Source organism: Myiozetetes cayanensis, unplaced genomic scaffold, assembly GCF_022539395.1.
Source record: "Myiozetetes cayanensis isolate MyiCay16 unplaced genomic scaffold, myiCay2020 scf5-8, whole genome shotgun sequence".
In the NCBI taxonomy this organism is placed as follows: Eukaryota; Metazoa; Chordata; class Aves; order Passeriformes; family Tyrannidae; genus Myiozetetes; species Myiozetetes cayanensis.
Window position 1 is genome coordinate 26,075,643 of NW_026087742.1, and position 27,978 is coordinate 26,103,620.

The following is a 27,978-nucleotide window of genomic DNA, read 5'->3' on the forward strand; positions in this document are numbered from 1 at the left end:
TTGCAGGGGAACACTGAAAGACTAGAACAGTGTCAGTATTAAGTGAATGGGATGAACAGAGGAGCTCTGCTGACGAGTCTGATATTTTTTCTGGGCAAGAAAAATGCAAAAGCTGGGAAGGGATCCCATTCATAAAATAGCCAAAGAATAAAGATATAAATAAAGCTATATCACATATTTCAATGGAACATAAATCTTGTTAGTTAAACAGGGTATGCTAAAGAAGGCAAATGCAAAGTTGTGTGTTTAGGAACAAAGAATGGGAGCCAAACCTACAAACTGAGGGTTGTGTTTTGAACAGTGGTGTGTCTGAAAAGGGATGGGGTGTCACAGTGACAAGAATACCTTATAACAAGAGCATTACACATTCCCAGTGTAACAGTCTGGAAGCAAACCATACAACTCTGTTTAAACTGGGGAGTATTGAGTGGTATTCGAGGTAGTTTTAATTTAGATTTTCAAAGTTTTAAAAAGTAGAGGTACTACTAATGGAATACTTAATACAGCCCTGTGCACATACTTTTTAAAGGATGTTTAAAAGTTCAATGGGATAGAGAAAACAAACAGCAAAATTACTTCTGGTTTAGAGAAAAATGTGTTCTAGAGGAAGATGCAAGGACCTCTGTCTACTTCATATACCAAAGGAAGACAGGGTGAGATTATTACAGTGCAGGAATATGCATACAATATAAAACATTAAACATAAGAGAACCCTTTCATTTCCTGGAAGAAAGCATGACAAGAACCAATGCAGGAGACTGAAGACATGTTCTTAGCAGTTGGGTGATATCTCCTGCTGCAGGTGGTACTGAATTCTCCACCTTCTGAACCTTTCAGATGAAGCCTTTGTGCTTTTCTAGAAGATAATCTTTAGCCAAATAAGATGCTTACTAACATGTTGCAATTCTGATAGATGGTAAGGTAATGGGACAATCTAATGTTCTCTTTGGTCCTTGAAATCTGTGTATCTACACTGCTGTTATTTATCACGATTAGAAGGTACTTGGATCTCTGTGGATTTTCAACAAAGTAACCAAGAAAGTTGTTAAGGCCAAAGACTATTCCTTACTACACACAAGAAAATGCAAAGCTACAGGTATCTCAGATGATTTCATTAAGAGGAAGTAGGTCTTTTAGTCCTTCTTTTAATTGAACTTAGAGGCTTTTATACTAAAGCATTGAACAAGGGAAAGCTTGGGGTTTGGATAATGATGATGGCTTCAAGGGTGTTTCACAGCCCATTTTCTGTCTGAAGCTTTGATCTTCTTAATATTAAAACAAACAAATAGAAGTTCGACATGTGTATTTTCCCTAATGCCATGTGATTGCCAATATAGGAATGGTGAATACCACTTTATGCTGTAAAATAAAATACAAGCTGCTAATATCATTTATTGGTAGAAAATTGTAAAATGTTGTAGCTAATCAGCATAATATGAAGAAAATCCTACAAAGACCACTGGAAGGGTATTCAGTCCAAACTCCTTGTGGTTTACAACATATGGTGGTTTACAGCTGCTAGTGGAAAAGGTGATCTGCAGAGTTAAAGTATAAATGCTTTTATTTGCATTGAAAAAAAAAATCCACTCTTGGGAAAGAATGTTATTAAAGCCAGAAAGAAAAAAGATCTTGCTAGATTTCACTACAAAGGGGATGCAAACATCAGTTGTCTATCCTACTTAGCTCCTCTGAGCTTCAAAACCAGAGGCAGTTTGAATCAGAAATAAAGCTGAAAAAATCTAAGAAGTAAAGCAACCTCTTCCTCCAATGCAGATGGACCAAATTCCATAATGCCCTTCAATCTCCCCTGCCAGTGGCATGAATCCAGAGGAAGTCTGTTGACAGGAGAGGTATTATCAGGAGTACTATCTGCACCTGTGTCCATGCTGAACACAGATCTCGAATAGATGGATATGACAGTAATTTTGCAGCAAAGTCTGTGAGAGTAATTTCATGTTTGCATGAGGTTCTGAATTAGGTTAATTTGCTTTTTTTTTTTTTTTTGCATCCTATGGTGTTTACTGTTCTAGCCTATCCTATATGGTCCTCAATAGGCTCAGATGGAAAGAACAGGGAGAGGTACTTCTGCTTGCACATTTGTCATCCTTTACATCTTGCAATGTTTATGGCTTTGATGTGGCTTTTTAAGGAAAAGCTTACACTGGGCTTTGCATGGGCAAATTTGCCAGATTCTCTCACTTCATGATTTCATCCAAACCATATTCCAGAAGTTCTGGTTTTAATATCCTAATGCATTTTTTTAGTTCAGAATCACAGAAAAATCAATACACAGGAAAGCAACACCCTCAGACAATATAGAGTTCCCCTGTTAAATTATCATCTTCAAGCTCTCTTGATCAAGTCTGATTTCCTCTTTAAACCCCTTTAAAACCTCTTATGAACCCAGGATACCACTGTGGAGCATATCATGCTTTCAAACATGCTTTCACAACTGCTCACAGTTTCAAGAGACTTAATAACAAGCAACACTTCCCCCGTCTGGGCAGCAGAAATCTCTCTAGCGAGGCAGGGTGCCTTCCTTGCCTTGACTTTCAAAGAGAGCAAAAGCTTTGGGGACACCCAAACATTTCTGTGCTGCCAAGTTACCCCGGATAGTGTGGCCCCCTCCATATGTATGAAATAAAACTCCTAGTGGACACCATCCTCTCAACAGTGGGTTCGTGACACGCAGAAGCACCATCTTGAGAACGGCATGTTGCCACCTGCGTTCAGGCAGTGTTTTAAATCTTTTCCTTCATTTTATTTGAATGATTTGCACAGACTGGCAGGCAAAGAGCTGCTTTGTGTGTAGGCTGTCAGGCATGATAGCAATTAGCTCCCTGGTCAGGACAGAAGAACTTCTCAAATAATTATGTCCTCCCTTCCCTGCTCTCCCATCATGTCTCTCCATTTTGCAAGTGCTTTCCACTTTATTGGTCAATGCCTTCTGTTAACAAGTAATTTCTGGTCATTTGAAGTATTTGTGCTCCAAAGGGCACAGCAGAGCTTGAAGATCCAAAAGGCTTGCAATAAGTTATTTAAGACTGGAGAAATTCAGAATGGCTAAAGTTAATGAATGTTGGGCCAGTGCTGTGGTATGAAACACAGGTAGCAACAAAATAAACAAGTGCAGAAGCCTGAAAAGTTATTCAAAGTTTTGTCATCTGGTCTACCTATACCTCACCCTGTTCTTTCCATCTGAGCCTGTCGAGGAGAGTATAGGATAGGTTAGAACAGTAAACACTCCAGGATGCAAAAGAGAATGGCAAAGCAACCTAACTCAGAAGCTAATGCAAACATTAAATTACTCTCACAGTCTTTGCTGCAAAATCACTGTCATATCCATCTATTTGAGACCTGTCTTCAGTTATTGCAACAGGCAATATTGAATTGTTTATGAGAGTATTAGCTGAAAGGACTAGAATAACAGCCTGTAAGTTTAAATGTTGGAAAAGCAACAGAAAGCCAGCAGAATAGATGAATCAGTTCAAATGATATCCTTAAAAGGCTAAATGATTGGCCAGCTTAGGTCAACACGTTTTACAAACAATTAAAAGAAAATTTTAAAAATTAATAACACGACTGGGCAATTACAAGAAGCTCCTTTGCAGACCAATAATGAAAGCTTCTTGAGATGCAATATGAGAATATACACCATACTGCTCATCAGGCCACCAGGAGCAGAGGTGGCAGTTTTATTAGTCAAACACCTCCTTTTCATCCTAAAAGCTTAGTGTTTGAAGACGGCAGATAAATTCTGATCAAAGACTTCTAAAATGTTAACTTAAAAGAGTGTACACTTCATACTGTTTCATGCAGGGAAAAGCTTCTTTCATTTCCCTTTCTTTCTTTTTTAAGAATTTTTAATAAAATTTAGAACAAAAGAGAAAACTGTAGTCAGTACATTAACCCAGTTCTTGATAGAGCAAATTGATCAGGATTTGCAGATAAGAAGGTAACTTAAAGCTAGTCACCTTGTTAGATGCTGGCTATGTTCAAAAGGTGGTAAGCTCTTAACTCAGGGGGTGCTCTTACTGTTGTCAACCGTGTGATGCATATTCGAGGCACTGATGTGTTTCCTGTCATTAGTAACCTGCTAAATACAGTTATTTTGAACTCTCTGGATGTAATTATCCAGTATCCTCACCCCCTGTACTGAATTTTAAAAGAGTGAAATTTAAACGAAATTGTATTGATGGCAACTGGAAGAAACTTTACTTAGAACACAGGGCAAAAGAAATATCTATAACTTTTTCTGGGTTATCTAAAAATATCCCAGTAAACTCATAGGGGTAAGAGACCTCTGTGGGTTGCTTGAAAGGCAAAGATAAGTGGTGAAGGTACCAGTAAAACTTTCCATCTTAAAAAATCAAGAACCAGTGAAGGAAAAGCCGGGTGATCTCTTTCAGTCTGAGGTAAGCAGAAAGTTACTGAAAGGTTTTGTTAAAATATGCATAAATCCACAGGGCTTGGAAAGACTGGATTTCTGCAAATCTGTTAAACAGAATCAACCTAAAAATGCATAGACCAAAACATTATATAAGGGAAAGATGGTGGACAGGCTTTTTAAAAAGTGGATAATATGGTAGTTTCTTCAAAAGGGACAGCAAAGGACATCTGGTACCATGCTGAGAAGAGATGCTGGGTGATTTGAGACAAAAAGGTTTTATTTATTGTGGGTCAGCTCTCCAAAAGCCAACAATTTTTAAATTGCTTTAAGGACTTTTTTCCCACAGAACCAAAAAGGAAAAATTATATATATATATTTAGAGAGAGAATTCTTGGGTAACCCACTTAAAAGGAGGAAGTGAGTTCTATCACAGAAAGTCTGAATGCAAATAAGGCAGCAGGAACAGATGGGTTTATGACCAAATACAATGTCCTCAGACATATTTACCAATATCATGTGCAATGAAAGGATACTTTCTCTTCCAGAAGAAATAAATAAACTAAAATTTTAAAATGCAAAAAATTGCAAAGCTTGAAATTATAAAGGTTAGGCTTCTACTCTCTGGATGTAGAAATAATTAAGTAACAGGAACTTACAGTCACGACACTAAAAATACGATTCTGAAGACATGTCAAGGACTGACACTTACTGTCTCTAAAGATCCCACAGCTCATCTGTTAGTGGGTCGAATGTCTTCAAGGGGAAGACAGTTGATGAGGTCCTGCTGGTAGCTGAAAGCTGCTCATTTTGACCATGAGGATTTAAGCAGAATTATCAAGATTAAGCAACTGAAGGACAGATCAGAGGTACGACCTGTGCGAACTCTCTGGGTAACATTCAGCACAGGATGCCTCATAAGCAGTGGAGATACAACTCAGCTCCTACACATAAAATTATTAGTCAAGAGAGAAAGAAAGTGTTGGATTTATGCATTTTCAAAATACGCTCAGGTACATAATTACCGTGGATTAAAGATTCAATGAAATATTTGTATGTCCCAAGTCCTCAGGAACTTTAAGAAATGGGGTAAGATCAGGGATTTCTCAGATCGGCTGAAAAAAAATTGTGAAAATTAATATACTCCCTCACATTCCTTTCCTGTTTCACCACATACTTGTATGTGTACCAGACAGCACTTTAAAGACTTGAAAAGCTGTTGTCATTAATTTCATCTGGCAATAGACAGAGCCACAACCAAACAGTTCCATACTATTAAGGCCTCCCACAATGGGAAATCTTACAGGGCTGAAAGGCTAGCACATTGTTACAGAGCTCAGCTGAAATAAAGGATTCGGCTGAAGGATGCTTTATATTTCAGGACAAAGCCATATTTGTAGGCTAATATAGAATGAGAATGGTGTGAGAAAATTTCTGAGATGAGTACTGCATAAGAAAGAGATTAAGGACAAAAGAAAAAAAATAAAGCCACCTTTTTTTACTTGGCCTTCCTTAAGATAAAGATAAATAGGAAAACACTCTTTTCCCTTCATCTTTCTCCCTTTACCATCTTGGTAATCTTAAAAATAAAGAATTCTTCACTCATTCCAATGTTTATTTCTCTTTGCATTATGACAGCTGTCATCCATTTAGATTAACCGTTTCAGAGGTAGATATCAAATATTATTTAAAAATTTGTGATAATTTAAAAAGTACTCTCTTCTACCAGCAATAACAATCAGCAATAATCATATAAGAGCTCTCGTCTGACCTTTTTGCACTTTTGAGCAACTGATGTAGGTGAACACAACAAAAAATGGAATAAAACACGTGTAATTTTAATGAAGGAATAAATACATCAGCATAGGTAATGAGAGGGAGAAACATGAGCTCCCAGGCATGATTTGCTCAAAACCAATCTTAACAAAGTTCTATCTATGTATCTGTCTCAGTAGCAATTCAATGTATATTCTGTGGTGGTGACTTTTTCTACGGGAAAACCCCTTGAGATGCAAGCTCCTTTCCTGTCATCCTGGGTTGGGCCAGGGACCCAGGGTGGCAGAAATATTCTGAGAGGACTTGACCACAGTCCTTGTATATCCTTGGATATGCAATATCCCCTTGGACCTGCTGGGCTGCCTTCTGCCTGCCCCTTGCATGGAGTTCACGTGGTGCAGAAGGAAGAGATGATATCCCTCTTGCTGGGAGACCCTAAGTGTGGAATGATCAAACCTGGAAAATATCGTTTCATCCTTCCATCCAACTGCCCTCTCCTTTCCTCCTTAAAGATGCAGCCTACTAGTTCTGGGACACCTTGGTACCAGATGGAGAAGTCCATCGGTTCACATCTTCAAAAATTAGTCAGAAGGGGAAAAAGTGTTTTTACATCCAATTTCTATTTTTTACTCACACAGAAGGCAGAAATTCAGAAGGTAGTAAGCCCAAATTCTTAGCCATTACATTTTTTATGAGTAATATTGATCATTTACATATTGCAGATTTATGCTACTTTTTTTTCACATTTGCTAACAAACATAGTTCTTCCATTAAGTGACTCACATCATGTTAATATTTTTATGCATCTTGAATATCTCATTTTGCAATTTCTGCATGTTCTAGCTGTGTTTTGACTGGGATTTTTTAGTTGTCTAAACAGAAAATTGTTTTTGGTTTTGGTTTTGGTGTTTTTTTAATGGAAGGTAAATAGGTTAGGAAGTGCCTGGCCTGATGATCGTGTGCCAGACAGCATCTGGGGAGAATTATCAGAGTAATGTTCCTGTAGGCGAGATAGTCTAAGCATGGTGAGTTTTCTAGGGAAAAGCAAAGAAAGAGGATTCTGAAACGAAAGGGAGAAGCTGAACAGCTGGGAAAGATACTGTAAGAAATCAACTGAACAGAAAATAGCTGAAAGCAGCCAGGAATAAGCAAGAAGGAGAAGGGTTGATATGCCCAAATAAATTGTTATTTCTTCCTAGTCAGGCAGGTATATACTTGAGAGAAAATGTGTGTCTAGCCAGGAAATTCTTCTGTGCTTTTCGTCCCAATTTGCTTCTCTGCAAAACCCAGAGGGACTAGAAGAGATCCCACAGAGAGATCTTAATAGACCAAGGAAGTAAAAGGCTCTACGTATGTGAGATCAAATTCGAGCCTTTAACCCACATCTTAAGCTCTTATAGGTAACTGACAGGCAGTCATAGTCACACAGAAGAGATGCAGAGCAGTCCGACCTCTGTATGGCTTGCACTATGCAATTCTTACCTTTATTGAACAAAAAAAAAAGGAATTTATCTCAAATTATACAGATAATGCTTATCTCACTGCTGTTCTGGCTGAGTAGCTACTGTATATTCATACTTCTGTCTTTCTGGGTCAGTCTCACATAATATCAACAAGGGAAAATTCACTCAGGTCACTGGAACTGATTTATAGCCACAAGAATGTGGATTTTGTCTTTTGGGTTTGGTTTGGTTTTGTTTTTGGTTTTTTTTCCCCTGTATGCTACTTCCCTTTAAGGTAAATTTTTTAAGATTTTTTCCTGCAAAGTTCTTGGGCTTCATGTGCCTGATACTGCAAAGGCAGATACAACTAACTTCAAAGGCCAGTCCAACTGCAGTCATGGCTTGCATGGTATGGGTTTGGCCTGCTGAGCTCATGAAAGCAAAGTTTCATCTGTTTTGCGGATTGGGCTCTTGACCTGCCATAAAAATAAATGCTATCTTCTGCAGTTATTAAATGGTAGACTGTTTCTTGTTACTACTGTGGTATACGTGTCTCTTCCATATGCCTGTCATTAAAAATAATAAATTGGGTTCCCTTATCTCATGGAGATCTCTTTTTTTTCCCCTCCTGTTTTGGTCTCCTGTTCATTTCCCCATAGCCTTGCTGACAGACTCACACAGTTTAGATTAAAACAAAATGCAGCAGCCTTTTCCCCACTGACAGCAGAGACACGAGCAGTTCACACCTTCATCTAATGTTCCACTTAACCAATAGCACTCTCTGAACGCACAAGGGAAGCAAGACAAAAAATCCTGTACAATACAAGAGGAAATAAATTTGTGTACAAAGATGGTATTCCAAGTACGTTTCACCATTGTTGAAACGTTAATTGATTTTTTATCATGCTGCCATTTTGTGTTGCTCTTTGTTAATTAATTCTGTGTGTATTCCTCCAGTGCCATGAAACTGCAAGTATCTATTTGTACCATACAATAGTTGTTCTAATGAGTTACCCATTATCACTAACATATTCAACACAGTCACTTCATTGACATACTGCTGATTCTTAATAGTCCTCCAGACTGTATTCTTTATGCTTCCTCCAGCGAGCATTACACTTTGCAGATTGCACTATAACACACAGAATTGTTGCATCAAAATCAGCAAACCTCCTTCTATTTCTATATGTAAATTGAGTATAGTAGGTTTCTTTAGTGAAAGATGAGAATTCACAAGTTTTGTTGCACCAGAGATGTCCTTTGTTCTATCTCACTCCAAGCACCTAAAAATGCCCATTGATTTTACACTGTTAATGTTCATTGCAAATGGTCGTTCACATACTTTTCAAGATAAGAAATTGTCCAAATCCATTTTCTGTCTTGCAGATTTGTCCTTTTTTATCCTTTAGTCATGGTTAGCCTAATTTCTCAGCTCTAAATTACTCTTCTGTGAAAAAAGGCAATTTTTAAAGCCCTTAGTTTCTCTCTGTTTGAAAAAGCTCATTATGTTACATTTCAGACTAATTTCTTATCGAAGCAGCATCAAAAAGCTTTTATAAAAAGTAAAACCTCTCAAGATATATTAGTGATCAGACTGATAAACTTATTCTTTCTTACTAGCCACCACAATCTTATTTTTGTGTCAGAAATAACACTGAAGTTCTGCTAGACTAACAAATGAAAAATTGCTAAGAAGTTGTGCTGATGAATGTGATGTGAATTCATTAGACATGTGCACGTGCTGAAATGATATTCAGAAATATTTCTCAATTTCTATATCACTGGCCACCTAGACCCTTTGAAAAAAGAACAACTAATGGATCAAACCAGATGACTTTGCTCAATGTTTTTCCCTTAAAATCAACTAAAAATTTGCCAGACATCGAATGTTTATTTACTATTTTTAATTTCATATATTATTTTGTAACTCACAACTGTACTTGTGTATTCAGGGTGTTTCACACATGACCCATAAGTTCAGTCCCACTGCTACTCGATATCAGGACTGCTCCTATTAACTATAATTAACTGCAATATGTGAAGAAGCTCGCTCAGTCACAGTTATATGGAAAGTCATTTATACATGTATAAATGTATAAATGTATAAATTAACATTATCAGTGACTTTAGCTTTGTCTGCATTGAATTCATCTGCTGAGCATCCCTTTACGTTCCCTCCATGGTATTTCCATGCATTGTTCCACTCTCTCCCCAGTGTTCAGCTAGAAGGACAATGGGAGAAAGTAGTTCCACATTTCCATCTATCTATACACAAACGGAGTCAGCCTGTGAACTCTTTTTTCTTCCCACCCCCCCCCTCTAAAAACCTCCCAGGGCAGGAAAGGAATGCTGGATCAGGCCTGTCCATAGTTGTGTGTTCCCTAGCATCCCACAGAGGGATGTTGTTGCTATTATTTTAACAGCAGATCTCTGATGTTGTTGCTATTTTAATGGCAGATTTTAAAGCTTCCGCTGACATTGGTACAGACCCTGAAGCTCAGCTAGAGAATCAGAGGTGGTGAGCAGATGGTGATACAAAGGAGGAATGTTGTATCTATATATATTCTGATGAAATTCATACCCAGTGTTCCACACAAGAGCCAAGAAGCTATACTAAACCCTTAATATGGGTTTTTAAATTAGTCTTAGTTGGTAAATGGGTTCTTAATCTAGGTTCCCTGTCAGGGTGATTTTCACTCAGACAGTGTAACTATTTATACCAAACCAATGAAAAAATTATGAAAGCTTAATTCTGTATTAATTATCATAAGAAAAACGTTACCATTTACCAAATAAGGGGAAACATTTCCTTCTGAGTTGTCAGGGCTTCTAAAACAGCCTGAGAGAAGGAGCAGCAACTGAGACACAGCAATCTCTGGGAAAATGTTCCTGATCAGTTTGTCACAATTAGCGTTATGGCACTGTTACAGTATCACCTTCTGGAAAAATGAAGCCCCATATCCTTTAAACAAAGGTGCCATAGAAGTCTGGACCTTATGGATATCTGGATAATCTGCAATCTCTAAAGTTATTGGTTTGACTTTTGATCTTCTGTTTATACCTTCAGGTGCTAATTTGTTTGCTAATTGTGATATACTGATTTTTGACAGCTCTCTCCTTATCAAATATTGTGGGAAAGAAGAGGAAATGTTGTTTAAAAGACCCATGTCAGGAAAAAAGTGGTGGAGAGAAGCAGTGCCTCTTAGCAGCATATGCATAAACATTGTGTAGTTAGTTTTGTTTCCTTAAGTGGCACTTGGGTCTGAAAGTCGAAGAATGAAGCTATACAAATGGCAAAAAAATGTGTGAAGAATTATTTTTCATCATCCTTTCATAAGCACATAAAATAACTCTAGCCTAAAGCACCTCTTTTGAACAATGGGTTGTAAAAAGCAAGGGGGTAGATTGTCTGTATATGTATCAAACATTTTATCTCTATTTCTTAGGAAATTAGCCTCACAGAATGCTATCAGCTGATTAATTTTCCTTTTCCCCTTAATATTCTGGACCCACTAATCCAAACTAGCTTCAAACAACTTTGACAAAGGGATAGAGGTCTCAAATGAATTACAATTCACATTTTCTGCAAATGAATGACTAAACAAATTAGCACCCTCAATGAAGAGGCCCTCTTGGCTACTTGCTCTATGTGCTTATCCTGGCAAAATATCCTAAGACAGGAGCCAGATGGAAAAAATACATTCCTGTGCCTGGCTGTAGTAGAAGAGTTGGGACTGAAATTGGGATGCTATGGGGTATTCAGGGAAATGAATGTGAAGCAAAAATATTGGTAAACAGTAGGATATGAACATCGTGGAAAGGGCAGGAGGAACTAACATTTCTGGTGACATCAGGACATGAGGAAAGTCATTTGACCAGTTTCTTGCAAGAAGATTGTTTCTCCCTCTGAAACACTCTTTAAAAGCAATCAGGAACTCAGGACCCGGAGGAAGAGCAAAATTAGGCCTTTGGAATGGAAAATGCTTATAAAATCTTACTGGAGTGCTGCTATGAGGTCCTTCATATTTTATTTTACAAGGTCTAAATAATGACATCTTGCCTGTGCTCTGCAAATGACTGTCAGTAAAATAGCTGCACCAGCGTGCAAGAAGAGAGAATAAGAAACAAAGATTACTTCTCTTTGCCATAACTTTGCTGCAGTTGCAGTCCAAACACTGAGTAATAACAAAACACCTTTCCTCAACTTCTACCCCAGGCTGATAGCCAGAAAGAAATAATTTCTCACCTAACATCTCAGTCCTCTATCATTCCCATTCTTCGTGTTGGGTCTAATAGCAGTTTGTGGAGTAACTTTACCAAGCTTTGTAAGAGGACGGCAGGTTTGCAGTCTTTATCCCAACCAGATCAAGCACAAGGTAAAGGTAGCATGTCATGGCTAGACTAGGTTTTTCAATTATGGTCATACATGACAACATCATACTTCAAAACTTGATAGTAATTTTGAAGGTGTGCAAATAAATTAAGCTCATTCTTTTTTGACCCTCATCCATTTTCATATGCCAGTTAGGCTTTTAGGTTCAAGTAAATACTTAAATTGCATCTGATCTACTTTTCAGCTCACAGAGACATATAAGGGGTTGCAATCTAAATTTTTTCAACATTCTGTCTTTTGTTACTACCATAAAAAATTATTTAATAAATACTGCAATTTCTGAGTGGACTAAAGTTCCTCCATCAGAACTGCTAAATGTGCAAAATAAGATCATGCATAAGGGAAATAAAATCAAAGTCCCACTGGTGTTCAATGGCAAACAACAAGAAGGCTTGACAGTTTTACGTTGAAAAGAAGATATAGGATGAAAATAAAGAACCTGATTCCTCATTTCACAAGTAAAATAATTTCAATATATACTATTTTAATAGGTATTTCTGCTTAAAACTATATACTTAGAACATGAAAAATTACATTTCTCTCTGAAGGGTGTATCTCCTACTAAAGTTACAAATTAATTCTATTGCTTTTATAATTGAAGTATTAAAGAAATACCTTTTCCTCCATATTCTCTATTATTTATTTTGTGCCACAGACAGAACTCTGTACAGTTTCCATTTCCCTTACAATTAGGCGCTGCTCCTACAAACACATAAATGTGAGCTCACCTTTCCTGCTGGGAGGGTTTGGATGGGAGACTGGCTGCAATAGAGGACATGAATACATTTTGGCAGGATCGGGGCCTCAGATAGCAAGGAGGAAACCGGCTAACAGAAACCACCTTTGCAAACATAAAGAGGGAAAGGTCCCAGGAACAAAAATTAAAGTTTTATACACTTCTAAGTGCCAGCCAGAGTATTTAAAGAGAGCAGAAACTGGAGGAAATCAGAATCAATCTTTCTTTCGAGAGTGTCGAGAGTGTCCCTGTAACGATTAACGGCATCACACAGCCCAGGGTTGGCTTCATTTGGCTTTGATTAAACTATTATTTTCTTTTGCTAAGAGATTCAGTGACTGAAAGTGCAGCTTTTTCTTCCTCACAGCTGTTTGCTCTGACATTATCAAATATTTTCCCTCCAGCTTTTGCCCTCTCCTTGCTCATGGGATGTAAATGATGCAGGAATTTCGGCTGCTCTGCTTCAGTTTAGCAGCGTGATAATCTTAGGCAAATGCTTACAATCTGTCTTTCATTAAAAGAGTTTTTTGCACTTCTGTTTAACACAGAATTTTTTGAATTGCCCTTCTAAAAGAGGATTTCAAATACACTTTTGCCCAGAGGGAAACCCTTGTTGCCACAAATATATCTGCTAGATGAACGGAAATGTTCTTGGTTTTGAGTGCTTCTCACCAAAGACAGCAAAGACTCAACTTCTGAACATTAGGTGCTTGCTGCAGACTTAATTGGATAAATCAATACATAAAACAATGCTTCTCAAATTAAAAAGCAAGGCCTTCTTTTCCTGCTCTATACAAAACCAGGTGTGAAAATTCCATTGCAAAATGAAAGGAGTTTTCATTATCAAATGCATGAAACCTCTTGCAGAGCATGATTCTCTTATTTTTAGCCACCAAATGTAGCATGGGTATCTAATACTAGTTGCCATAAAAAACCGTAAGTGCAAAATAGGAACAGAGAAGACTGGTATTTCTAAAATACTTTAAATATGTTAAATTATTAAATTTGGTGTTTTAGTTGCCTTAGGAAAAGATTATACTATATTCCTATAAAAAAATATTAGTATAGTACCATATGTAATACATATATGTGATAATATATATTATATGTATAATATATACATGTACATACTATAAATCTATCTATAGAGAAAGAGACTTATACATGGGTACAATGTGGAGAAAGTGTATAGCAAGTAAAATGGAATTAGGACTCTGATCAACATTCAACAGTCACTTTTTCTGAGCTGTTAAGAGTAGCTGGAAAGTTGTCCCTGAAAAAAAATCCTCAATTCTTAAACAAAAGAAATCCTAGAACAAAAGCAAAAGGAGAGAGGGAGAACTATATTTATTAAAAATGGGGAGTATTAAATACTTTGTATATGCCATTGTCACTCTTGTGCTTGTTTTTAAAACAGAATGGCTTAGAGTTCTCAGCTGCTTGCAGAATTTGGCCACAAATAGGCATCTACACACTCTTCTGAAGTGAAACAAAGAAAAAATATTTTAAAATAGCTTTTGAAAATCATGTCCTTATTTAAAAACAAAAAACAAAAAAACAAACAAAAAAAAACCAAAAACAAAAACAAAAACAAAAAAAACCCACAACTTTATATTTTCGTGAGGGTAGTCAAAAATTAATTGAAGAAAATGAGAATGTTAGACCTCCAATTTGGCAAATTCCTTGTGCAAGGGACTCAATCACTGACTTATTCCTATGATTTCCTTCCTAAATAAGGTTGCATTTTGAGCCAACCATACGAATTGGGAATCCTGTTATTTTTAATTGCCCTACAAACTCTGCAAACTAGACCTTAATCTTCAGATTCCTCTGCCTTTCCAAAAAAGAAATTACTGTTTTCTATTCCCTGGTTTATTGTTAAAACATACAAGAAGAAAAGGGTTTTTCCCCCAACATTTTAGGTATACGATGAGGAAACACAGCTCAGGAATTTCTTTTTTTTTTTTTTTTTAAACAAAATATTCCTTTATAAATGGCAATTTCACCTGTAACTGATTGTTCACTGAAACAAAACAAGACCTCTGTTCTACCTCACAAAACTCCACTTTCATTATTTCTTCATTTAGGGTTTTCACCGTACTGAAATTTGAGTTCCTACTCAAATATCATCAACCATGCTTTTGAATTTATTATTAAATTATGTCAAACTCAGACCACAAGTAAAATAATGACAAACCCTGATTGAAGTCCCTTTTTCCCCTATGGTGGAGGTACAGGGGAAGAGTTATGAGCGTTTGACCTGCTGTGCTCAAAGAAGCAAAGTCTGGCATGTGCAATGAAAATCCCATCTTAGTATGTACATGGGAAAAAACGTAGCCAACCACAGTGTAAACCATTGGTGTGAGTGTTGTCTTATAAAAGAAGGGTGAGTAATCAGCAACACCTTAAAAATATTGTTCTTTGTGCAACTACAGTATCCTGAAGCCCTGGATGTGAATTGATGCTCTGCTGTACTGCTAAATGTAAGCAAGGGAGATCATCAGGCTCTCACAAAGAATCAACAGTCTAAGTACGTGCAACGGCCCAAGTGCTAACAATGAATCACCTCTTGCTTTAGAAATAGAGCTGGACAAGCATCCTGACACACAGCAGAAAAATCATGACTCAGACAAGTCGAAAATACTACAACTGTGAACTTGGAATAAAGAAAAAAAAGAAGCAGGAATAGGACAAAAAACAAAAGATTGAAAAAACCCGCACAATTTCAGGAAAGAAATACAAAATAACTGATATATACTTCATTAGATGACCATAATAATAAGGTTTTTCTTCCCATTTATCTGCAAAGTAAACATCACTGTATAAATGCTACAGCAAATAGCAACTATCTGAGATGTAATTACTTATATTTTAATTCAACTGAGCATTTTCATGAATACTCAGTAGCTATTTGAATATTCATAAATGAAATGATTGAGGGTGAGCTCACAAATAAATTTCTCATTCCAATACAAATAATTGTAACAAGAAACCATTACTACTATTTGTAACTCTTGATTTGAGTTATGGGGTCGTAATCAGACAGACATCTTAAAAAAATCTCCTTCCCTCTTCCCTCCAACCATGCCCCCAGGAAAAACACAGAAATAAAATAATAAGTAGAAATTCTGAGTAGGGGGAGAAGACTAAACTGTCTATAGTGCTTGATTATCATAAACTGAGTTTAATTATGTCTTTAACAGTAAGAAATGTGCTACACATTATTTAATTAGCAATTAGAAATTGCCTCTAGGAATACCTATAGAATAAATAACTACACTCGTAGCAATAATGACTAACATAGTCTCTCAGGCACATAAAAAACTTCTGCATACTGACAACTGAAATACTAATACCATAAATTACTGAAATATATGATGTTTATATGCAGTGGAAATCAATAATGTACAGCCGATGCAACTGCATAGCAGACAACTCCATGTGTAACATCTACTGACCATAAAAAGGCTGCAGGCCTGAATAAAGTAATAAAAGTTGCAAATAGGATTTTAAATATTATTCTAAAAAATCATGTGGAGTTTGCTGTAAAAGAAAATATTTCCTCTAAAAGACCTTTATAATTTTTCCTAAAATTCCTAACTTTTTCACATTAAACCATGGAGAACAAGGACCATGGGAAGAAACCCTGCTCTTTTTCATGAAAAATTCTGCTTATTTGAGAGGTTTACTGTTTCCCCCCTCTTACATATCTAAGCTACACCAAATTATTACATTTACTCATATAATGTACTAAGTTACCTTCAGAAACCATTTTGAACAGTATATTTCATTTATAGGAACCATGTTATTCATTATTCTGGGGGCGGGGGGGCAGGGGGGAAATGAACCAGGAAGGTACCCAGATGCAGGGAGAAAGTCTGAAAACAGTTTCTAATTTCTCCTCATGCCGAGAGCAGCTGGTGGGTAGGAAATGAAGGCCTGAACTACTCCCTTTCCTGCCTCGTTCTCCTCTGCTTTCCCAATGGTGATTCCCCTTTCTGCCTGGTTTTCTACTCCTTTACCCCTATTAACTCATCTCTTCCTGATTTTACCTGATTTCACTTAATTCCTAGGAGGATAACGTGCACAGTGCAAACACAGCAGTGACCCAGTGCATTCCCTGGTGCATTATGTCCCCTGTCCTGGTTGAGTGAGCCCCTCGGAGCAATATGGGGCATCCAGTCCTCATCTAGTCTGAGCTACAGCACTCTTATTCTTGATTTACTATTTTACTATCTTTTCTCAGACCAAGGACAAGTCAGCACCTACAGCAGCACAGAGACATCCCAACCCAGAAGGTGTCTGAGAACATGACCAGGGCAGGGCATCTCACAATGCAAAAGAACAGAGCCAAAAAATACCTATTTTGGGTCTCAACTGCTTTTCTGTTAAGGGCTGTAACCATACTGGTTTACTTCTTTATGTGCCCCATATATACTCAGTCCAGCTTTTTTCCACTTTTTCTAAATCAGTTATTCCCAAATTACCCCAGATAAATGAAGCTCAGCACCTTAATGTAACTTAAGCAATCAATCTTGAAACACTCTTAATAAACAGTCGATTCACAATCGAATCTTTGATTCCAAGAAGCAGAATGAGGGAGTTTTTCTTCCTGAAGTTGCATTATATGACCATATTTTCACAAAAGCTATTAATTATTGTCCATTTCTGTTACTGCACACTGCTAGGCACTTCCACAGCTGCCCTCCCTTTCCCCAGCCCAGGCACAATTTCCTGAGTTATGGGGTAAACAGAATTACTGTTACAGAATAATCCAAGCAGTCTCTAATGGGGCAGTGTAGGCTCTCTGCTGCTCTGTCAGCATTGCAGGGACCTGCATAACAGAACTGTGATGTTACAGTTTTACATGGCTAACACTCCCCAGCATTGAAGTGAATAATATGCCTGGCTTGCCACTAGGCAGATGGAGACTTTACAGGGGTTGTTTGATGGTAAATGAAGACTTTTTTTATTTGCTCCAAGGAGCTTGGCACAGGAAACCCCCAAATCCTACAATAATAAATCTTCTATTTATCTTTTAAATTCTGGAGCAAAATAAAAACCATTAGGCACCCACAGTCATGGGCTGTATTCTATATTTTCCTAGCTTCCTACAACCTTCTGGCATAAAAAAGATTAAGCTTTCTTAAGCAAAAAAACTACTTCTCAGTTTAAAAATAACAGCCTTGTTGCCTTGTATGGAGCACTGTTTTATTTTATTGTACAATGAAAGGGCAGGAGCACTTAGAAATTGCAAAGACGGGCATAATCCAGAAACCTGTATCTGATCCAACCTAATAGTTTTCACACCATCAGGCATTTGCAACAAATCTGAAGAGCCAACAAGATCCATCTATAGCATAAAAGTGATGTCCCAGGCATTAACCTCACTGTCACGATTATTTAACTCCTACAGATTGGTATGAAAAAGAAATCCCCACATATAAGTCAAAATCACTTCAGTCCTGACAGTTGTGCTGAGGGGAAAGTTACCTTCTGCCTATGACGTTCTGTTTAGGGCATCTCAGAGCAGAAATCAAACGAGAGGCCAAGATCTCCATGACAATTACAAGTTCTTAACACCACTGAAAATAAGGTCACAAAAGCTGCACCCTTGAAAATCAGCACTGTAAAACCCTTCAAAATGCAGTGACTTGGCATCTCATGGAAGCAGGCCCTCCTTTAGCAACTGCCTCCTAAGCGTGGTTCCAACAGCCTTCATGCTATTGTTTTATGCAATGTCATAGGACACTTCCAAGGTCTTTATTAAATAAAAGAACCAACTCAGGGGCAATACACAATTTCACAAGAGGATATGTCAACCAAAAATTTAAGATTGTTAATCCCAATTCTTGCACAGTATTTTATTACAAGTTAAGGCGGCAGCAGAGTCTAGCAGAACCTCGAGGATGAACTTTGCTTTCAAAAAAAGCAGTGAGAGTATTTCCATTAAGGTCTGAGAGGGTACAAGGGAATGCTTAACAGGTCTTCTTCTACTATTTTGTCACCCTGACAAGAAAGACTGCTTAAAGCATAACAAAAATAAATTGGCAATATTTTTCTGTGCAAAGTGCATCTACATTCAAAGATAAAAGAGGGATGACAGAGCAACACCGGGATAATTTCTTCATCAAATGAAGTGATGCTTGTAAAAGTGGACAAATGTGAAGACAATAACATCTAGGAACATTTAATAATTGACCTTTTAATAGAATTCATCAGAGAAGGATTGAGGACAATCCAGTGCAGCAAATTAGGTGAGAAAAAAAAAAAAATCTATCAGTGAATTTCTCCATCTATTCCCAAGGTCCCTTCTTCCTTGCAGACTCAGATTTACAAAACTGATCTACAGACATTTCAGGGATAAACCAAGAAGAACCTATTTTTGAAGACTCCCTAATCTTCTCATCATATGCACCATGAATTTCTAAATGTTATCATGTGTTCTCATTAGAATTATTTTATATGTATGGGCATCCTCACAGATGATGGTGTCATAAGATACCAACATTGCTGGTATCTTATTTAAGGATTTTGCTATATCTAGTGCAGCATCTTAATAAGTATACAATTCACAGTTCTTTGGTCTTATTAAAAGCAAAGACACCGTGGTGTCTTCAATTTTCCCCTTAGTTTTGGGGCAGTTTTCTGATCAGGGAGTTCTCTATTTCCTGAAGCACCTAAAAGAAGAGGCTTGGGTTTATTAATTCATTGGTCATGGGAAAAATGTCAGCGCTAGCCAAGAGTACATCCAATCCCTGAGTGAAGTCAAAGAACTGTAAGTCATTCATAACTATTCTGTGTGCTCTGGCCCACTGATTTTCAAACAATTTTTGCTGTGGCTGCATTCATATAAATGTGCTGATTATTAATATGATTTGTGTCAGTTTTTAACGAGTTGGTTAAGTACTTGTTAGAAACTCTAAATTGGTTCTTTTAAAGGTGGTTGGCAATAATTTCTTCTGAAGTTCTTTCCCAAGAACTGCACATGTACACATAGCTGAAAATGTCCATTTAACAATACTGGAAGAGTTCCCTCCCAAAAAGCAAAAGTCTTGAGAAGAATGAAGCGGTGCAGAGGCAGTGAAGTGAAACCATCCACTATGACAGGGACTGAGTTCTACCGTGCAAGAGTTTAGCTGAACATAAATATATATATAGGTATATAAGTACGTATGTAGTGAATCAACAACAAAAACACAGCTTTGGAGAAAAGAAAACTTCATTAAATCCTGCAGAAGTTGGCAAAGAACTTTGATTTTTAGAAATATAAAAATTGGGAAGCAGTTTTGAAGGGCCAAATGCTTTATTTGAATACTATATATAAATAAAAATGCCTTATATTTTTTAACTGAAAATTAATTTTATAATTTATTTTAATACTATTTTTAAATTATTTTAAACAAAGATGTTTGATATCTAATTTTAAAATGGTTGCATAACTTAAAAAAATTTTAGGTAGTTTGATGATACAAAAATAAATATTTAAAGGCTGTCCAAATCCTAATTTTTTCTGATTCTCAGTGAAGTAAAAAAAAAAAAAAAAAAACTTTTTATTAAACTCAATCTAAATGAATCCTCACAGTCTTCACTTTTTTTTTTTCTAATGCATCCCAAAATGAAAAATCCTCAGAAATCCTCTATTGCTGCAAATTGGTATGTTCTGGCCTAAGATGTTTGCTAGGTGAATCCTTCCCTCCAACTACTGTAAGGCTGCATTTGCAAATATGTAGCAAACATCAGAGAACCCACTGTCACAGCGGTCTGACTCAGACAGTCCTTTCACCATCTTCAAAATACAGTCAGATCAATAGCTCAATTGAGTAAACGGTATATGGAAATATTTTTGTAAATATTATTATAGCAAGTGCTTTTGTCACTTCTTAGATTGATTTATTGATTCATTGTTTTCTGACCTTGCAAAATAGGCAATTAAAAGATGCCCCTGGCACGAATATTGTTGCTTGAACTTGAACTGGCACTATGTTTCCTTACAGAGTTTTAAAAATTCTTAATCTTCTTTCAAGGATATTTAGATTTAATTTTACCATACTACTATGTTATCTTTCCCTAGAACTTCTCACCAGAGCATGCAGCAGCTTTTAACACAAGAAATGCAACAGGATTGTAGTTTTAGACAGCAGATATTTCAGAGGCGTAAAGGTTGCAATCATAACCTATTTTAAACAGTATTGGATATAAGCAACAAAAAGCTACACCTTTTTTTTCCTCTGGAAACAAAAAGGTCTCAGCAGTGCTGCACGGTACTCTCTCCCTGTGGAAACACTGGTTCGAATAAAAAACCAGAAAAGCCAAATCTTTCAATCTCCTGCTACGTAGAGCTGTTCTGGGTGAGATTAGGAACTGGAGCACTGGGAAGATCCTAGTTGCCTGCCTTTTCCTGTACACCCAGGTGCCCACTGCTGCTCTTCCCAGTGGAGCCACACAGCTCCCAGGCTGACAATTACTGCCCATTTGCATGTATATCCGTCCTCCTTTTGCTGTCAGGATTTAAACACAACTTCTCATCCCTTATTGTAAAGCAATTGCACTGTCAGAGAGCTAAGAGTTAGCATAAAATCCTGTAATTCCATCAGAAGGTACTAAAAGGCTCAGCGTCTCCTAGAAACTCTGTTGGTCTCTGAAACATTGTTAGCTTTAGAAAATGTAAGCTTTTTTTACTGAACTTGATTTTACATCATCAGTGTAAAGTACAGGTCTCAGTACAGGGTGATTTAAATCACACTTGAATGGATTTTACTTGCAAAAGGAACTGATCTAAATGCCACATAATCCTGTTTCGATACATCCAGGAATTTTCTGAATACTCTCAGATTGATTTTAGTGCACTATTTAAACTAGTGTAAGTTTATTAATCTAGATGAGAAGGCAGGAAAAAGAAAGGTTAAAAAAAAAAGGTTTGATCTTTGGAGACCTAAGATTCATATAGGAATCCAACTGATTACAAGAGTAACAGAATTTGTTCACACAGTGATCTGTGTGAATAGAAGTGACTCAAGTGGCACTGACTGTGTTGTATAAATGATGCAAATGTTCTTTCCTGAATGTACTGCTCTTGGAAGACATCTTTCACCTTTTCCATCTGAAAAAAGCATCAGTTTTCCTTGAAGACAGATACAGATAAAGCAGGACACTTCTGATTGAGGAGAGGCTAGCTGAGCTGATATTTGATATAAGTGCTCAGTCCTAAATGGGAGGAGGGAGAAGTGATTGATGGTTCGTAAGGAATTGCTTGACTTTTACTTGTAACAGAAGCTTTTTGGATTCTCCTGAAGTTCTTGTCCAAGGCAAGAAACATCTTATGAAACAGCAGTTTTCCCCTTCCCAACAGATGGAATAAACCTGGGTAAAAAATGCTGCAAACTTGAAATACGTATGAAAGAGAGGGAAAAGTTGCTTAACACGCTGCGCTTTTTCTAATGCTCTGCTGCCCTGTAATGTTTGTCTCTATTTTTCTATTACCTGCCCTCTTAATACAGTGTGAGCAATTCACCTCTCTGCAGGAAGAGTTTCACAAACCCAGCAGCGGGAGTTTACCAATTCAGTAAGACACATGTTACCACAGGGACAAATCCTTCTCGCTCTCAGTCTCCCCTGGCTCCAAGGTCAAGAGTTGTATGAACTTGGCTAAGACAACCCTTTCCCGAGCCCCCACAGGGCTCTCCTGGCTCTCATCTGGACAGCTCCATCTGCCTCTTGTGATTGTCTCCTCTGAGAAGGGCGAGAGCATTAGCTCTGCGGCTGGAACGTGGGGGAAGCAGAGGCATTAGGAGAGTCAGATTTTTGCATTTCCTTCCATCGTGTACACGAGGGACCAATGGATTTGAGAAAAACTGATGATTCAACAGGTGGAATGAATTAATACAATCCCAGTCACACACGAATTTGTTAGAAAGACTTCACATCAATAACTCCCAATCCCAAGCCAAAGCTCACAGTCTGTCTTGCACCTCGTTGTTACAGAGCATTGCTCATTCGCGAGCCTCCAGGACCATGCAAAGAGCGATGTACACCAGTGCGCCCTGCCTCAGGGACGAGACCAGAAAACGTTCTCTGCCAGCACTTGAAATCCTAGTCCCATCCACCGAGCACTCAAACAAAAGCTGAAGTGAAAAATCAAATTAAGTCGCTCCCTATTCACGGCTGTAACAGCCACTGCTCAAAGAACGGGACTTTATCTGTATGAGCATTCAGAAGCAGAGGTATTGAACAAAAAAATAAAGACGGGTCACTTATGATCAATAGCATTTCTCCCGCTCTTAAAATCTGTTTGCCTCTCCGGAAGATAGACGGACTGCGTGGCTTCCGCAGCCCCACCGATGGAGGCGGTTTGCCCGGACACAAGGAGGAGCAGGAGCCCTGCGGCGGAGAGGGATTGGGATGGACACCCGTGCAACCTGCCGGGAGAGGCAGGAGAACATGCCTCAGTAAAAGAGATGGAGGTTTTACTCTTGACAGCCACGGAAAACTTTGTCAAGCTCTCGGATCTTAATCTTATGGATAAGCAGCTGTAATAAACACGTTGTAAGTCTTAAAATGTGTGCCGTGTTGTTTTCTCTCGTGTCAAAGCCTCGCAGTAGTTCGTTAATGTAGATTCAGACAAACAGAGGGAACGAAAAATTAAACTCCTAACAATGTCTTGTTTTCTTTTGGTTTAGTTTGTTGTTTGGGTGTTTGTTAGTTTGTTTTCAAGTGGTTTGGGATTTTTTTTAAGCGATATGGGCACTTTTAATTTATGCAATCAAAAATGCCGATAGGATGTGTGATACAAGGATTGCACTGCCAAAATTCGTTTACAAACTCTCTCGTGTGTTTCTTTGCGAGGAAAAGGACCGTCTCAAAGCCGAAAAATTGCATCTTTTTAGTCGCACCGTTTTGTTCTGCCTCTGAAGCGCCTGTTCTCGTCTCACAGCGAAGTGACCCCGACCCACTAGGGGGACAACCGTGTTTCTTTTGTGGGAAACGCGCCCACAGGGAAAGGAGCGCTCTCGTCTCTGCCTCGGTCTGTCCCTAGACCCTTGGGATGGCGGAGGGAAGGGTCGACGAATGCCACCGCCGTAAATGACGGTAAACAATATAGACATCAAGGGAGGTAACGCCCGGGCCCCCCGTGACCTTTCAGCTGCTCAGGTTAAATCTATAAATACCCAGAAGACACCCGAGCCCATTGTTTTGCTGCCCTCTGAAACCAAACCTGCCAAGGGGCGAAGGGGAACCTCTCCATTCTTCCTGCTCCTCTCGCCTCTCGGTGACGAGAACCGAGGAGTGGTAGAGGATGCGGAGAGCCCGGCCCAGCCCGATGGAGAGGCAGCAGCTAGGAAGGCTTCACCGAGCCCCGGGGCAAGCCCTGCCTTCCGCCGGCCCGGCCGCGGCCCCATGCCCGGCGCGCCCCGGGTGGATCGGGTGGGGGGACAGACGGTGAGAGCTGCTGTAATCCCGAATTCCTTTTCACAACGTCGTGATTAGAACCCGCACGTGATTAAAATCCAGATTTATCCCCTTTTTAAATGAGTCTCGTAAAAAAAGCGCATTAACTCTGGCGACAAGATTCATGGTTGAGACATAAATAACTTGGATATTTGAGAGATATTTTTTTACAAACTTGGGGGATTTATCCGCTTGCTTTTCTCACCTTTCCCCACACCACACCCAACCCGCCACTTCCCAGCCTGCCATCTCGCTTCTCCCAGGAAGATGCGGCCCCGGAGAGCGGGCAAGTGTCTCGGGGCGCGTCAGTATCGCCAATATCATCATCGAAGGGTTTGGGCACGGCTGTAAAATGGCAAGTAAGGGGGCAGGGATTTCACCAAAACGAGGAGACGATGAGCGCTGCCTCCCACGCACCCCTAAGGCTGCAGTTTGTACACGTCCACCACAAAGCCGCACAGAAGGCGGCGAAACCCCAACACCGGGAACGGAACGGGGCCACCCCGCCGACAGCCCCACCTCACCCCCACCCCCGGAGGATGGAGAGGAAAATCCCCGCGAGACGTGGCCAGCGCGTGGGAGAGAAATCCTGATACTCGCCTGCACGGAAAAGATCTGTAAAAATGAGAGCTAAGCCTTACTCTGCCCTTGGCCGTGTTTAGTTCCCCGCGGCGAATGGTTTTCAGACTCTCCCGAGCTGAAACGGAAGGACTTTACGCGAAAAGATCGATAAATGGGGCTAACCCGATTTACGTTATCACAAGCAAAATCAACACATAATTTTCCAGCCCGTACTGTACTACTCTCAGTGAGTACACCGTACCAATAATTTCGACAGCAGAAGGAACAGCCCATCGCTACTCGGGGGCAGTGGCTTTGAGTGTTGAACCTTTGGGACGCTATAAAAATTCCCCTTTCTAACTTTTTTTCCCTATATCGCTGGAGATTTGGCGAGTTTAAAATACTTTAGGTGTAAAGTTTGTTCTTAATTAGGTCTTGTAAAGATGGAATTTGGTGGTCATTATAGAGCCGCTAATCAATTTTCACCCAGGAGCAAAGGTACACCGCGGAGGAATTAGGTTTAATGAAGTGACTGTGCAAATTACAGTCTCGGACTTTATTTAAAGTCTATCAACCTCCTAAAAATGATTTCTCAAACTGTTCTTGATTTCCTTTGCTTTATGAAAAACATCACATTTGCTTTCTGAGGTTTCAGGCATTAGCAGTCATTCTGTCCTGCTCTCCAATTTGGCACAGAGGGAGTTTTCCAATTTTCCATTTCGAATTTGTGGAGAAATGGGCAAGTTAAACTGTTAGACTGTACAAAAATATATCCTATTGCTTCTAAAAAAATACGAAAGACTGTTCTAAAAAGAGAAGACTGATGCATAGGTCTGCTCTGTTATTAGAAAGTGGATTTTTGGTTTTTGTTCGCGTATTTTTTCTTTTGAACAGGGAAATCTTTGAAACCCTAAGCTATCTATTTACTGATTGATCGCTGCTGTCCTCGCTCCTTTACTCACGTCCCTCCGCTGGAAGAGACGTCCCTGGTAGCACATTTTACCTACTTCTCCTTGGGATCCGCACCGGGAAAGGCTGCTGCTATTCAAAGCAAATTGAAATGCGGTTCCTTGAGAGCTGGGCGAGGTCTTCAGAGTTGCCGGTCGTTTAGCTCCGTTCAAAACCACTTTAAATATTTTTTTTTCAGCAAATATTTTTGACACCTCTATTTTTAATTATTTCTCTTTTTATATCCCGTCTGTTTGTTTGTTTGGTTGTTTTTGTTTTGTTTTGTTGTGGTTTGTTGGTTTGTTTTTTTCTTTTTAATTCTGGGTCTTGAGCTGATGCCTACTGCTGGCTCAGGGAACGTCATGTAAAATAATTAGAAATAAATTTTAAAATTTTGCTCTTCAAGTGCGGTGGAGCGGACTTGGCACAATTGGAGGAAAATTCTGCACTTTTTCTCACAGTGTCGCTCAAATAAATCTCTTGACTTTTTTCCCCTATCAGAATATTAAAAGTAAAGTGAAACCACCCAAAATTCGTTTTCTCCCCACACTACAATTGTAAGCGCGGGACTGGTCCCTCCGTCCCTTCCTAAGGCCCTGGGGAGCAGGGCGTGGGGACTGTGCTAAGGGCGCGGGAGCAGTGAGGGTAGGGGGCACGGGGCCCAGAGCGTTTTCACCGCCGGGGTAGTCGCGGGTCCGCGGCTGTTTTTGCAGCACCGTCCGTTCAGGCCGGAGAGAAAACACCGGAGGGAAAAAGAGGAGCTGGGGTTTCGCTGGAGCCAAATAATAGCTTCGAGCTACTGGATCCCTTTTAAATAAGAATAAATTAACGGAAATTTAAAATTAAAAGTACAGACACCAGGAGGGAAGTGTCATTCTCCCTCTTCCCTAGCTCTGTACCGCCGGCCAAGAGACCGCGGCCCCGGCGCTGCTCCATACGCCCCGGTTCCCGGGGCCGGACTCCTCGGAGTCCCTCTTACCACTGAGGCCCTTTTCCCTGCCTGGAGCAGTAGGAGAGGGAGGAGAGGGTAGGACCCCTTCCGCCGTGGCTTGTGCGCTCCGTCCCGGGAGCGGAGCGAGGCCGCGCTGCCAAGCCCCAAAGGGCCCGATCCCGGGAGAAGGATCAGGCCCCCACACCCTCGCTGCCGGGCCCGGCCTGGCCCGGGGAGGCTTCGGGTGGGAGCTGGCCGCAGGGGTCTGTAGCGCGTCCCCGTCACTCTGAGGAGCCGGCGACCCTCGCCTCGGCTCAGGGCTGATGCTGGGCGCCCACCTCCTTCTCCTCCTCCAGAGAAACCTCCGGTTAGAGCGCACGGTCTCCGCGAAACAGACCCTGGGATTTGACCGGTAACTCGGAAAGAGGAGATGGGTGCATGTCGCACCTCACTCCTTTGCCCCCGACCCATCCGGCAATTCCGCGATCGGAGGCCGGGAAGCTCCGGGACAAGGAGTAACGCGTGTCCCTAGACACCCGGAAAGGACTATCGCGACCGACAGGCACGGAGAGGAAGGAGAGAGGGAGAAAGAGAAAGCGGAGTCGAACACGCCGCCCCTCCCGGGATATCATGGAGCTGTGGGGGGAAAAGAGAAGCAGCGAGTAGAAGAAAAGTCCCCATAAACTGAAAGGAAGAAAAATCCAAGATATCTCCGCAAAAATCCTGCTTCCTTTTCCTCTACCCCCAGTCCCGGATGTTTTCCGGAACACGCTGCCGGGCACCGCTCTGCCGGCGGGCAGCAAGCGGCGAGTGGCGGGGAGGGAGCGGGGCGGGCGGGGGAGTCCCGAAGAGAAAGGAGTCGCACTAACCGGGGTTGAGGTCCAGGCACTGAGTCGGGTCTTCATTGTCCCCCAGCTGGCCATTGGGGCTGAGGCTTTCCATGGACAAATCCAGCCCCTTGTCCTCCCAGTCTCGCAGTTTCCTCTTTTTATTTGTCCCGATCAAGGCTTCTACCGAGAAAGCGTGCGCTCGGGAGCTGAGGGCTACCGCAGATCTTCGCCTCTCACTCATCTTAACCCCCAGCCCAGGCCCTTGGGCAGAGGAGAGACCAGTGGCTGGGAGCGCACAGCTCGGGGACCAGAGGCAGAGCCTCTTGCTTCTTTCCCCCCCCCCACCCCTCCCCAGCTGCACCCCCAGAAGAACCAGCCCTCAGTCTCCTGAAAGCACTACATGAGGCTGCAGATACTCCGCAGGCAGAGCCGGGAGGGTGTGCTCAGCCCAGGTCCCAGCACTTGCTCAGAGGGGCTGCAGGCTGGATTTCTTTTTTTTTTTTTTTTCTTCTCCCCTTTCCTTCTG

At 40.1% G+C, this 27,978-nt stretch overlaps 1 protein-coding gene across 1 annotated transcript in view; it reads right to left on the reverse strand.

Annotated features, from left to right (window-relative positions):
* The window catches only part of TBX15 (T-box transcription factor 15), a 91,541-nt gene extending 63,762 nt beyond the window's left edge, over positions 1–27,779 (reverse strand). The window contains exon 1 of the mRNA XM_050332649.1: positions 27,492–27,779. Within this exon, the coding sequence (XP_050188606.1) occupies positions 27,492–27,693 (202 nt within the window). The 5' untranslated portion in view covers positions 27,694–27,779. The remainder of the gene's footprint in view (positions 1–27,491) is intronic.
* Between the last annotated feature and the right edge of the window lie 199 nt (positions 27,780–27,978).